Here is a 12,538-nt window from a genome sequence, read left to right as displayed (position 1 = left end):
TGTTAGCAAAAGGTGAGAACGTCGTTCGTATGCCGTACGTGAAGCTGAGCGGAAGGATAGGACTCGTGTTGTGCGTGTGGTGTGCTTGAAGACAGACAACCTTGTCTGTGTTGTATCGGTCATCGGTGTTTCTCGCCGCACGTCGCGTTCACGCATGTAACGCGAATAAAGTGTTCAAGTGATATTCGAGCTGGCGTCGTTACTGCTCAAGCGGCGTGGCTTCGTGCCGGCGGAGCGAGGCCGGCGAGGCTTGCCCGTTGGAGGCAGCGGGGTAGCGGCGGCGGTTGCCGGGTGGGAATGGGGGGGGGGACACGGGGAGGGGGGAAGGAATCCAACCGGCATGAGAGGAGAGAGCGTTACCTTTCCCCCACGCAAGCTGCGCACTCTCGCATTGTTGCCATGGCAATTATAACGCCTTCAAGGCCAACATGGCGGTGGCGTTGCTAGGGCAACAACAACGCAGTAATGTTTCCCCAGGCTCACCAGGGGAGAATATGCCGCATGAGTCGCAATTAGCCCGGACGCTGGGTTGAAGGCTAAGAGTCGGCCTCCTGGCGATGCGTTGAGAGTCAGCCAGTGGGGATGCTGTTCTTCCACTCACTTGAGCTGATGTTGTTGGTGGACAGTCTAGAGGTAGCAGCCGTACCAGTGGGCACCTAACAATATTACTGCCTTTTGCATCGTACAGTTAAAGAAACTACTCTTTAATTGGCCTCCTTCGAGCATGAGTTTAAAGTTGCTGAATTAAAGTGACGACTGTCATTTGGCGGAAAACATGGGAAAAATGTACCGGCATTGGGGTGTGTGCATGTGTTGCGGGCGTTTTTGTAAGATGTCACTGAGTTAAGGTAAAGCCTGGAAAAGCGTGTTAAATTGGTTGACTGAAGAATCACTGTGCCTCCTTGCTTCTGTTCTCGTGCTGCAGGTCCGAAGTGTCTGGGGGCGGAGACGAAGACATTGCACTGCCCCTGGTTGCCGACCGCCACGCCATACGCCACAGCCACCATCACCATCGACACCACCGCCGCAGCAACCTGAGGCCTCCACCGCAGTCCCCGAAGCAGCCATTCTTCCCCCAACCGCTGGGAGCACCAGCCGTGAGCAGCACAGACGGCACTGCGACAGCGGCACCCACTTCCACTTCCCCCCGTGGCCCGTTGCCATCTGTGGACTCCATCCTGGACTCGCCGCGGGGTCCCCCAGCTTTGGGTATGCACTGCTGCGCTCATATTTCACCTGCTGCTGTCACGGCCATGAGCAAAGAGCACTGGCAGCTTCGTACAAGGCTTTTTTTTTTCCCCCTCAAGTGATAATGCAAGAGAAAAAAAAAATTGGGGCAGCTTCGCACTAGTGGCGCGAAGACTGGGCAAACAGCAAAGCTGGCGACTCCACCTAGCTTATTTTTGGTTTGGCTAAGTTTATGCGTGGTTATGCTTGGAGACTCGGCCAAGTTTTCTGTGTGGTTATGCTTCGAGACTCATTCAAGTTTTCTGCATGGTGTCGTCGTTAGCCCCCCAAAGAGCAGTGAACAGCCAGTCAAGTGCGTGCAATACGCATTCCCAGCAGCTTCGCGGTGCGGCTCCAAGAGTTGCAGGGAGTGCAGCAGGACGAGTGTTTGCTCAAAATTTTTGATCACGTTTCATGGCTACCATTTGGCTTGTGTGGTCTGGCATGTGGGTCGCTAATTAAGGAGTTGATTCAACGTTATCGCTTCTTGGCCTTATGGCTTCTTTGATTTTTACATTAATTCTTCTCTTTGCGCCGTCAAAACTGCACCACTTGTCGCAACAAGGATAGAGCGAGCCACCCCGCAATGCGTTTCCAAAGCTGTGCTTGTACCAGTTGTATTGCGCCTCTGACGGGTGGCAACTTGAGCCCCGCCCGATTGCAGCGAGGCAAAGCTACACTTAAGCTGCGGTGCCGGCGTGTGCAAGGATGTCATCACTTGGTGAGGTTTTCGTGCGCACCTTCGCCGGCCCAACCACCAGCTTAAACAGCATCGCTGTTAAGGGGGGAATTAGCATTTAAGTTGTCTTGGGCATACCTGCCAGCTCTTCCCAATTTTCCGCAAAATGTATGAATTTTGACCCGTCTCACAACTTTACGAATCTTGCCTGAAATTTTATGGGAAATATTTTGATTTTCAAAAAATAAAAAGGTAACATCTATTGAAACGACACTGGGGCATGTTGAGGGAAATGCATGCTCTTGTTATCATCATCAGCAGAAGCTTCGACTTCTGTTGTCTTTTCGGGGTGGGCTACACATCCATATCCATAACTCGCTACCACCTCGGTAAGCCTGTTTATAGCATGCTGTTCACGGGCCGGTTAGGACTTCCGTGTTCGCGTCGCTCTTTGTATGACTGCCACGTCCGATGCTGTATGACCTGTGGTACGACCGCAGTAGTTGCTTCACAGTGCAATGGCGGGCTCGAAGCCACAACAATACTACGAAGTGTTTTTGAAATCGTGCACATCAGAATTTCCATGCATTGTGCCATCGAAGAAAGGAGAGAAGTTTGGTTTTTGCACCATGTGCGCCTGTGATGTCAACCTTTCACATGGGGGCAAGTCTGACATCAAGGTCCACATCGTTTTAAAAAAGCACCAGGGATACGTGCGAGCCTCAGGCAACCAGCCAAGCCTGGCAGGTTTTGTGCACAGTGATAGCGACTTCAGTGTAATTCGGGCAGAATGCCTCTTCACAGCATTTTTAGTTATGCACAACATCTTTCTGAGTGTCAGTGATCACGCTCAGTGGAGTTGTTGCTCATTACTCTTCAAGACTGATGGTTTTCACTTATGACTGTGAAAATGTGAGAATGCTTGTCACAGAACATTAATCCTTTTAAACTTAAAACAAAATTAGTGTGCTGCCCCCCTCCCCCTCCCTCCTTTCCTTGATCCGCAGGTTTTCACCAGGTTGGCAGGTATGCTTGTGTGGTTTAATTGGTCTTGTTTCTCAAATCGTGAAACCTTGTCGGAATTCATCAGAGCACTAGCAAAGTTTAAGAAGTGGACTGTACCAGGCCTCGGTCCTGAGTAGGGGAGCCACACTTGAATGCTACGCAGCATATAGCACAAAAATTCTAATGCTTTTAAAATATTTTTTTTTGTTAAAAAAAAATGTCTTTGGAGCTGGGATGGAACTGAGTGAGTCACCAAAGGCTAGTTTTTTTTTTTCTTTCTTTTTTTCCAAATTAAAAGATTTCACTTTGTCTTCATGGCCATTGTAAACGTGTGAACAGCTTGTGCTGAGACGTCGTGAGGGATGAGGGGAAGTTCAGCGACAGACTCCTGCAGCATTCAGGCCGCCTACGCCATACAGACAAGATCCAGTCTCACAGAAGGCCTCTGTTCCTCTAGCTTTTGTCCTGGCGCCTCATGGCGACATTTTTAAATTGGAGATGCTCACCTTTTGAGATTGTCTTGCTCTTGAAGACGACACATGGCGGCGGCGTGCAACCACCCACCATGCAAGGCAACATCACGTTAACGAGCATCTTCCCGCTGCTGTTCCACCGACCAAAAACTCGATTGGGGCCCATTTCGTGCATGGTGAAAGACCCAGGCGTGTCCAGATACACTACCGTGTGGTCAGCATTGCCGATCTACCCTAGCTGGAAGTTCTTCATCATGCCCAGTGAAACTGTGGCACTGGGAAGCCACAAGGGGATCTCCAAACCATTTGGGCAGCTTTTGTGAAAATGACAAGGAAACATCGAGGCATGCTTTAGGAAGAATGTCCACTGACACATGGAAAATGTGAGGGTGCTGCCATATGAGAGTGCAAAAATACAACCACTGTCTCTCATTGCAGTACTCATGTGGCAGGTGGAGCATGCAGAGATTTAGCAGGAAGCAAACAGTTGGTGTCGTCCCTTTTTGCCTAGGGCTAGGGCATGCACAGTAGTTTGTGCACCTAATTGAGGCAGCGTGTGTGTGTGTGTGTTGGGGCACTAAAGTGTACATATTGAACAGGTATTGACTGGGCCAGCAGAATTGGATAGAGTAGGTACATGCACCAAAAGGAGAAAATGGGGGCTAGCATTGCTGTTCAGCTATTGGCGGTGAGATGTTTGAGTGGCGCCCCCTGGCTCTGACGTCGGCTTAGGGACTCGCGCCGCTGTCGTCTGCTACACTCCGCTTGTTAGGGGCAGCAATGCCTGTGCTAGAAATCGCCCGCTTTGTTGCTGTAGTGAGTTAAAAAGCGTATTTCTAGTGACTCAGTTATTTTGCCTGCTTCTGACGCATCTGAATAATTTGAAGCTGTATCCCCCACAAATTTGTAACTCACGAGAAGATGGAGAACAACTTTCTTCAGGGCATCGGTCAGAAGATCGTGTGTAACTCGTCCTTTCTTGCTTATTCGCGCGGATCAGCGATCAGAGCTTCTCGATAAATATTCAAAATGCGTAGACTTCCCTGCAGTATTTTTGAGATGCTCTTATGAAGACTCAACAGTCTAATGCTATGTACCAAGCAGCGGCCCCTACACGCACATCGCACAGCAGGAAATAAAGCGGCTTTCTTTTAAGTGCGAATGCACTTTATAAGCAACCCTGAATCACTTGTCCGCCGTCCGCGCTCCCCCTCTCCCCTAGCAACGGCGCGGAGGAGGAGAGAGAGCGTGCGTAGCAACGGTCTCGGCGTAGCAACGGTCTCCTGCTCAGCGTAGCTGCGGGCGGCGCGCCGCTCCCTGAATCACTCGTCCGCCGTCCGCGCTCCCCCTCTCCCCTAGCAACGGCGCGGAGGAGGAGAGAGAGTGTGCGTAGCAACGGTCTCGGCGTAGCAACAATTCTCCTGCTCGGCGTAGCTGCAGGCGGTGCGCCGCTGCGCCGGTTCGCTTCGCGTTCCGTTCGCGTGAGGGCGCTCGCTCGTCGGCTCCGCATTCCGACGCTCGAGGGCGCTCGCGTGACGGCGCGCCGCTAACGTCTGGTTCCGTAAAGCAGTCGAGTTTCCGTAGCGCTTCGTCGTTCTAGATGGATCCTTCGCGGGCTTCGCAGTCAAGCATTCGCACTTTGCCATCTTCCCTCTCACTTGGGAAATGCTTGGGAATTTTTATTTCTTTCGTGGTTGTTGTCTTGTATCAGATTAATGTTTCTTGCTTTTTTTTTCTGCCCAACGCATTAATTTTTCTGCGCCGTCACAAACGTCTTATTAGGAGGTTTCGGGATGTTTGGGAGGCTCGCAGATCGTGTGGATATTTCCTTCATGTTGTATGGCACACATTTCCTTCTTCACGGCGGCGTGCAAGAAGGTGCATATCCGCAGCGTGCTTTGTTTATTCGCATGCAAATACAATGAGAAGGTTTGTGCTACGACACCGCGATCGCGCCCTAAACAACGTTGTCCACAGTACTCGAAGGCGGCTTTTGTGCTCCGAATTCCTATTGTAACCATCGTTATCATAACGAACTGGCTCTCAACCCGAACAATGATGACATGATTACGGTGTTGAAGGCAAGATATACTCGCTAACTAACACAATAAATAGTATACCTACATATATTACAAGAATCGAAACCGATGAATATATCCAAGCCGCTCTTTATTGCTTTCCAACCCTTCCAGGCGCAAAGAACAAATCCTATTCTACTCGGGATGGCGTTCTGTGAATTGAAGAAAATTACTTTTACTCTCTTGTCCTGGACTGAGGATCCGGTCCACTAACCAGCTCGATTTAATTTTAAATAAAGTTTTCTCCTCCTCTCCCCCTTACTCCTCCTCCTCATCTAGAGTGCAGTTTTCCAATACAGTCAAAACCCGCGATAACGAAATCCCGCTGGTACGAAATTCCCGCGCCAACGAAATATTTTCGCATCCCCGGCGAACGTCCATAAACGCCCATGTATTTTATATCTCGCGGCAACGAAACGTTTTCGGAAACTGATCCCGCGTTAACGAAATTCGGTGCAAGTTTGGTCGGCATTTTACCTACCCGTTGGAGGGTAACTGTATCCAAAAAGTGCTCAAGTGCATTTTTTTTTTGACTCAAAAGTGCGTAAACTTCAGCCACAGCATGTTTGCATGGCCGCCGCCATATTTGTTTACAAAAGACCGCGCAGCCGGCGGCCGTGGAGGCAGCCTCGCGGCGGCACCACCAGGGGGCGACACATGGTGACTGAAGTTACTGAAGTCGCGGCTTCGGCTTGGGCTACGCTAGCCCACTACCGCTGAACAGAGTGCGTGCGTAACGGTGCGTTTGTTGTTTGTGTGTGGCGATTGGCATGTTTGCTCTCAGTAAGATGCCTTCGCCAGCCCAAAAGTGGAGGTTTTTATCGCTACGAGATAAGGCAGCCATCATCGCCCAAGAGTTTGGAAACGCCTGCAACTAGCTCAACCATTTTGAAAAGCAAGGATCCCACCAGTTTTCAATGGCGCACGTGCGCAAAACAAAACAGTGACAGCTGTGACCTTTCTGGACGTCTAGAAAGCGGTGCTCACTAAGTTTTGTAAACAGTATTGGTGCAACAAGGTGCCACTCTGTCTGGCAAAGTTCGTAAACAGAAGAAGCTGGACTCCACTTGCATGATCGAACGTACTCGGTGCCGAGGGCCAGGGCGGAAAACGTGCAGAGAAGGTGAACCCACGGAATGTTTTGGATGCGTTTGACACGATCTCGTTCTTGGGCGCGCACGACGACTAGCAATGAACCACTTGTACAGTGATAGCTGAACTGTGACGTTTTCTGCAAGGTAAGGCTCACGAAGTAATATAACCGACTTTAGGAAATAAATTTTTGGTTTGTGGCCAATTTTCCGGTCGTTTATGTTTCATTCTCGCGGCAACGAAATCCCCGCAAAAGCGAATTTTCTTGCTTTCCCCGGCGGTTTCGTTATTGCGGGTTTCGACTGTAACGCATATCCGAATATCGGGAAGATATGGCTGTGGAAAACGTACCGAAACATCCCTCCAGGTCTGAACAAACAGTGTTACTGTATCTTTAACGTAGACGAGACTCGTTTTGCTCAATAAACTTCCATACTGGTTAGATGCCTGGTATAAAATCAGCACGCGTCTATATACTCAGTGGGTTATTTGGAACTCAACCTACAGTTCTTGCGGCCCATAGTGCATGTCGGCAAACCTTCATGCCTTGACACCGTAAAGTGATGTGGCACAATATGTTCGAGCATTCGGCAAGGTTGCAAAAACTGCTTTACCTCACATATGATTACCGGGAATCGTAATGCCTTCTGCCAAAGCCAACAGCCCTGAAGGCCTAGAATTTGTTTTGGTCTTCCATTTTCGCTGTTGTCGGTAATTAGCAGCGGACTGTTCCATTTGTTCGAAAGATTGCTTAATAGAGAAGCTGACCCCTAGCTCCGACTTTTCGCGCTCTGCACAGGATCGGCTTCGCAAGAAATGGGGCGACGCCGACAATGTTTCTTCCATAGCGGTATCCAAAACTATACTTTAACTGACACCATGAGCTAGTGTATGCGATTTTAAGCCTATTATTATGATAAAAAGTTACCCACATGCCAATTCTGGTGCAGATAAGCATCAAATGTTGACCGAGCGCGAAGAAGCAGCAGGGAGAGCGAGCCTGGGTGAAGCAGACGACAAATGCGATAATCCCTAAGCTGACGTCACGAAGGCGCGCTTCGCAGCGCCGCCCGTGTTCGTGCTCACCGCCAATTCCACCTGGCACAACACCGCCCTATTGTCTGTTATGGATTGCTTTTGTTCAGTTCATGTTTTGCCTGCCCTATGTACCAGATCTTGCTTTTACAAATTTTTTTCCTTGTTTCTTGTTCTGCTTTTATGCATTATTCTTTTTTACTTTTTGTTTGCCTTGTTAACATGGATCACACAACATTGGGTCCTGCACCCCTCTCCTGCTTGGGCTTCAGAAAAGGCCTGAAGTATATTGTAAATAAATAAAATAATTATCCTCTTGAGTGCTTAAAACGCTGATGGGCTGGGTACACACATATTTTCCCTGGCGAGTGACAAGCTGTTAAAATGTAAAATGGCTGCTGTACCACCCTTGTCAGAACAGCCTTGTTGCAGAAGAAGCACCAGCGGGAGCTTTCTGCACTTGTGCTGATGCCTACAGATTTCGCACATTTGCTCGGGGATAACGCGCTGACCTACTTATGGGTTGATGCTTGTGTGATGCTAAAAATTTGTGTGGCTGCTCTCGTAGAGGGTGACAGATTTGGTGCACAGTCTAGTGCCCTTATAAAGATATGCAAGTGCCAAGGAAATCCCATTGTTATAACCAATAATTGTTATAGGCGCCATAGTTGTTTCATCGTTATATCTGATATATATTGTTATAAACGGCATCGTTATAAGGGAACTCAACTGTAGTACCACATTGTGAACTGTGTACTGTGTGTGGTCCTTATCTGTTTTAAGTGGTTACTTCTTCCTCATTTATTGTTTTTTAAACCCACTTTCCCTTTTTCCTTCTCACTGGACCAGTGTCACAGTGAAGTTTTTTCTTGTCTGCTTGGCAGTGCAAGATTCTGGGTTGACGATTAGGAGTAAATGCAACAGCTCTCCAAACGTTTTGTTGCTGAATGCCAACTTTACATCACATAATGGAAGATGTGAATTAAATGTTTTACTACAGTTTTGTTTTGCTACTAAGTACTGCAGTGTTTCATTTGTCAGGCTGTCTTAACCGTAACCCAGGAATGAGAGATGTATGAAAGGGTGTGAACACTGTTCCTCAAGAGGTGGCACCTTCCTTCCTAGGCCGATCCTAGGAAGTGCGTCAGATTCTCACGTGTACACACATTTGAAATGATAGCTGGCACCTTCCAGCTGGTGTGGAGCAAAAGAGATGTCGCATCCACCCATTTCTGTGCTCTGGGGCCCTCATAAGCCACTCTCCACTTTCTCCATCTTGTGTGCAGAGCAACCGTCGCCCACCCTGGACAGCGCCTTTGCGGCCCCGGCACAGCAGGGTGCCACCTCTCCCGCCACCAGTGGTGTGGCACCCCTAGCACCCAGCGAGCTGAGCTTCTTTGACCCGCTGGCCGTGCAAGTGGAGCTGCGGCACCCCGAGAAGCTGCGCGACCCAGAGGCGGCGGCCCTGGGTGGCAGCGGGGACGGGGCCGAGGAGGATGTGACACCCACGGGCACCCAGGCCACCCCTTCGCCTTCGGGGGGTGCGGCCACGGGGGACGCAGTGGCCCCCCGGGCGTCCACTCCCAAGGGGGGCGGGGCCTCCCCGACCCCACCCTCGGAGGGCATGCAGAGCCTGGGCAGGCTCAGCCTGGCCGTCAAGGAGCTTCCCGAGGAGGAGGCCCTGCTGCTGCTGCAGAGCGAGGAGGAAGCAGTCAAGGTGGCTACGGTGAGCGGAGGGAGGGAGAGCACTCGCCTGAAACCGGGCTTGGAGGTGTGGTGCCATGCTGCCCCCTTCTCTTCTGGCACATCTGGCAAATCGATGCCTCAACTTCATTTGCAGTTTTCTCTGATGGTAGCCGTTTTTTCAGGAGGACGAACGGGGTGCGGACAAAAAAGCAAAGAACTTCCTAAAAGCCAAGGTAAGCGTTCGTTCACTGTGCACGAGTTCTCTGGGAAACCAATTTAAAGCCCTGCACTGGAACAGAGGTGTCAGCTATTGAGCTAGTTTCTCTGTGGGCATTTAATAATGTTCCTTTAGCAAACAACCTACGATCAGCCTTCATTTTGTACTGGCTGGCTGTGTGTTGAATTGCGTTGAGGGGAATGACAGACACCAGTATTTAGACCTCCAGGCGCAGCAAAATTTTAATTATTAGCCCTGAAGGCATTTTTGGCCGCTTGTCAAAGATGTGCGGTCTGTACCTTTGTTGCCAAGCATGAACAGAAATCACATATATCTCTGAATGAGTCTTATTAACCCCCGTTTGAATATGTATAGAGTCGAGTCCACTTGTAACAATACGATTTATAGCAATATATCAGATATAATGATGAACAACTACGGCACCATCAACTTTTGTATGCATTTTATGGTAAAATAACCGCGTATTACAATGCTCCAGTGCCGCGATATCGGGTATAACTATTGGATCCGGTTACAGCATGCATCGAAAATGCAAGCAGCCGTCGGCTGTCCGCGGCGACCATGCCAACGGCATGCGCTGCGATGTGCTTCACATACCGTCTATCCCACACAAAACGAGTTGACTGCGCCGCTTACGAGGAAGCGAGCGGAGGAGGGAGGCAATTTTTCTTCCAAACCCCCCTCCTGGAGCCATTGCTTTGGCCTCATCCCCGCGTTCACTTGTGTCACATGCGCGCCGCTTGAGTGAACCTCTCCCGGGGTACAACACGGCGGACGTGATGTCACGGCCAGAAAACATGCTCCTTGTGGCTGGGCGGGCGGTTGGGAAAACATTCGGACTGGCGTGTGGCGCATATGCAGTGAGGCTGCTTTGGACGCGTGCGAAAGTGGGGTTTTTGTTTGTGCTTTGGCTTTTCTGACGCCAGTGGGCTGTTGTGCTTTCAGCTGCACAAATCATATGAGCAAAACTTCCGCTTCCCCCAAAAGGTAAATTCGGCGGATATTGGGGATGCACGCAGTGCGCTGAAGAGGCTGGCAGCCAAAGCAGTGGCCTGGTCTGCTCTTACTCATAGAAACATTTCCCATTTTCGAACTTCTGCTGTTCCTCAGAGCGCAGTCACACCGCCGTCTGCATTGGCATTTCGTGCTGATTAGTGCCATGTAACGATGCCGTTTGTCAATCAACTGCTATCATGCAGCACCAGCAGAAATTTCCTCCAATGAAATAGTGCCAGGGGGGTGGGGGCTGGGGGAATTTTCTTGCTGCTAAATATTGTCATGTTTGGATGAAGTAGACTATTGTATTAAAAAGACAATGATTGTCTAACCTGCTTAATTAAGCAACGCGAAATAAATGTTTCGATGAGTGATCCACAATAGCCGCCTACCGCCAGACCGACAACAAGTTTGGTACTTGTAAGTACAATAAATTTATAGCTTGATTAATTATAGTATTATGCCTTAATGAGGTGCCTGCTGTTCCCACACTTAGCATCGTGCCTTCGTTGCGAGATGGGCCACTCACACGTCTGTGTTGCTGCACACTGAACTCGAAAAATGAGTTTGCTCTAAGCGACTGCACTCAGTGAATGTATTCTGTTGTTGTGGTCTCCTGACGCTGGCATATGCTGCGGGGATACAAGGCCACTAACTTTGTCGTAAAATAATGACTACGGATAATTATTTTAGTGCCACTCATAAGCTATCCGCACTAACCATACGTGGCTGCTATGTGTGCTCTCACAATGACGATGAACTGCTTCACGATTTCACTGGGGAAAAAGTTAGCAAAACAACTGGTAACTTATGTAGAGCACATCATCCCGATATTTTTTAGTAGAAAAATTTTTGGCTTTGGCTTTTCATATTTCTGTTTTGTTGATGATTATTTTACTTTTTCCTCCTTTCATGCTTTTTCTTTCCTTTTTTTTCTCGATGTGAAACCGTGCATACGCCACTGTCTCCGGGCGACGCAAAGAAACCAAGAACAGGCAGCGTACACTTAGCCTGAGGCTCTGCTCAGCTTTAAGCGGACCTTGAAAACAAAAATGAATTAGCTTTTCTTGGTATGTAGCAAACACAAAACATCCTCAAAAACATTTTTGATATGTGTCGCCGGAGTACCAACCCGTTTAGGCTGTTCTGTTGCGCACTGATTATCTGAAAGCATAAGTGCCCCAGTCGTCAGTTGACTGTATGGTACACAGCTGTGTTGCGGTGGTTTTAGTTGCAGAAAGCCACAGGGAGGTGTGACGGCCCCCGTAATTTAGGCAGCCAGCGACAGTCTCAGCACATCGTTCCTTTTGGGCGCCGCACGGCCAGGGCAGGACGTCGACGTTGGCGCGTTTTGCCAACCACCGCCACATTTTGCATCCGCCAGTATGCGCACGGGCGCTTCATGACATCATGTTGTTTACATCCAGGTAGAGGTCCATTTGATTGGGTGCCTCTTCAACTGCCTCCGTTTTTCCGCGTCAAGGCCGATGTTTTGGAAACATCGAGGTGCCTCGCTGAAGCGAGACCGTTGCGCGGATGCGTGCTGCGAACAGCAGGAATGGTGATGCGGTTGCGCAGCCTACTTGAGTGGCCTTTTCACAGGACGCCCAACGCATGATACAGTCCCTCAGGGTCTTTGTTTTCGCCAAGGACCCTTCTCTCAGCTACTTGAAGCACTTATGGATGCTCTTGAAAAAGACGTGTGCTAGTTTCACGTGCAGAAAACAAAGCTGATCGACTATGGCAAATAGGTAGTAGTACGACCTTGCTTGCATGCAAATAAAATGTTTTGAGCTCTGTTTCATCTTTTTATTTCGCAACCCGCTTATAAAACTTATTGGTTATAACGATGGGATTTGCTTGGCACTTGGATATTGTTATAAGTGGACTGGACTGTATTACAGATCACAGTGACACTATCAACATTTGGAAGTAGCCTTCATATAATATGTAACATCATCAGAGTAAGGAGATGTTTATTTTCTCAGTTTAACAATTAATCCCTCACAAGAACAATTAATCCCTCACA

General features: G+C 49.2%; 1 protein-coding gene across 1 annotated transcript in view; it reads left to right on the top strand.

Moving 5' to 3' along the window:
• Gapvd1 (GTPase activating protein and VPS9 domains 1) overlaps positions 1 to 12,538 on the top strand; it is a 100,599-nt gene that overhangs the window by 71,516 nt on the left and 16,545 nt on the right. Inside the window, exons 12-14 of the mRNA XM_077674635.1 lie at positions 926 to 1,209; positions 8,876 to 9,315; positions 9,458 to 9,508. Of these exons, the coding sequence (XP_077530761.1) occupies positions 926 to 1,209; positions 8,876 to 9,315; positions 9,458 to 9,508 (775 nt within the window). The remainder of the gene's footprint in view (positions 1 to 925; positions 1,210 to 8,875; positions 9,316 to 9,457; positions 9,509 to 12,538) is intronic.

This window comes from Haemaphysalis longicornis, unplaced genomic scaffold, assembly GCF_048455015.1.
Source record: "Haemaphysalis longicornis isolate Haplotype H1 unplaced genomic scaffold, Haemaphysalis longicornis Haplotype H1 scaffold_1, whole genome shotgun sequence".
Taxonomy (NCBI): domain Eukaryota; kingdom Metazoa; phylum Arthropoda; class Arachnida; order Ixodida; family Ixodidae; genus Haemaphysalis; species Haemaphysalis longicornis.
This window is presented reverse-complemented; position numbering and strand designations above follow the sequence as displayed.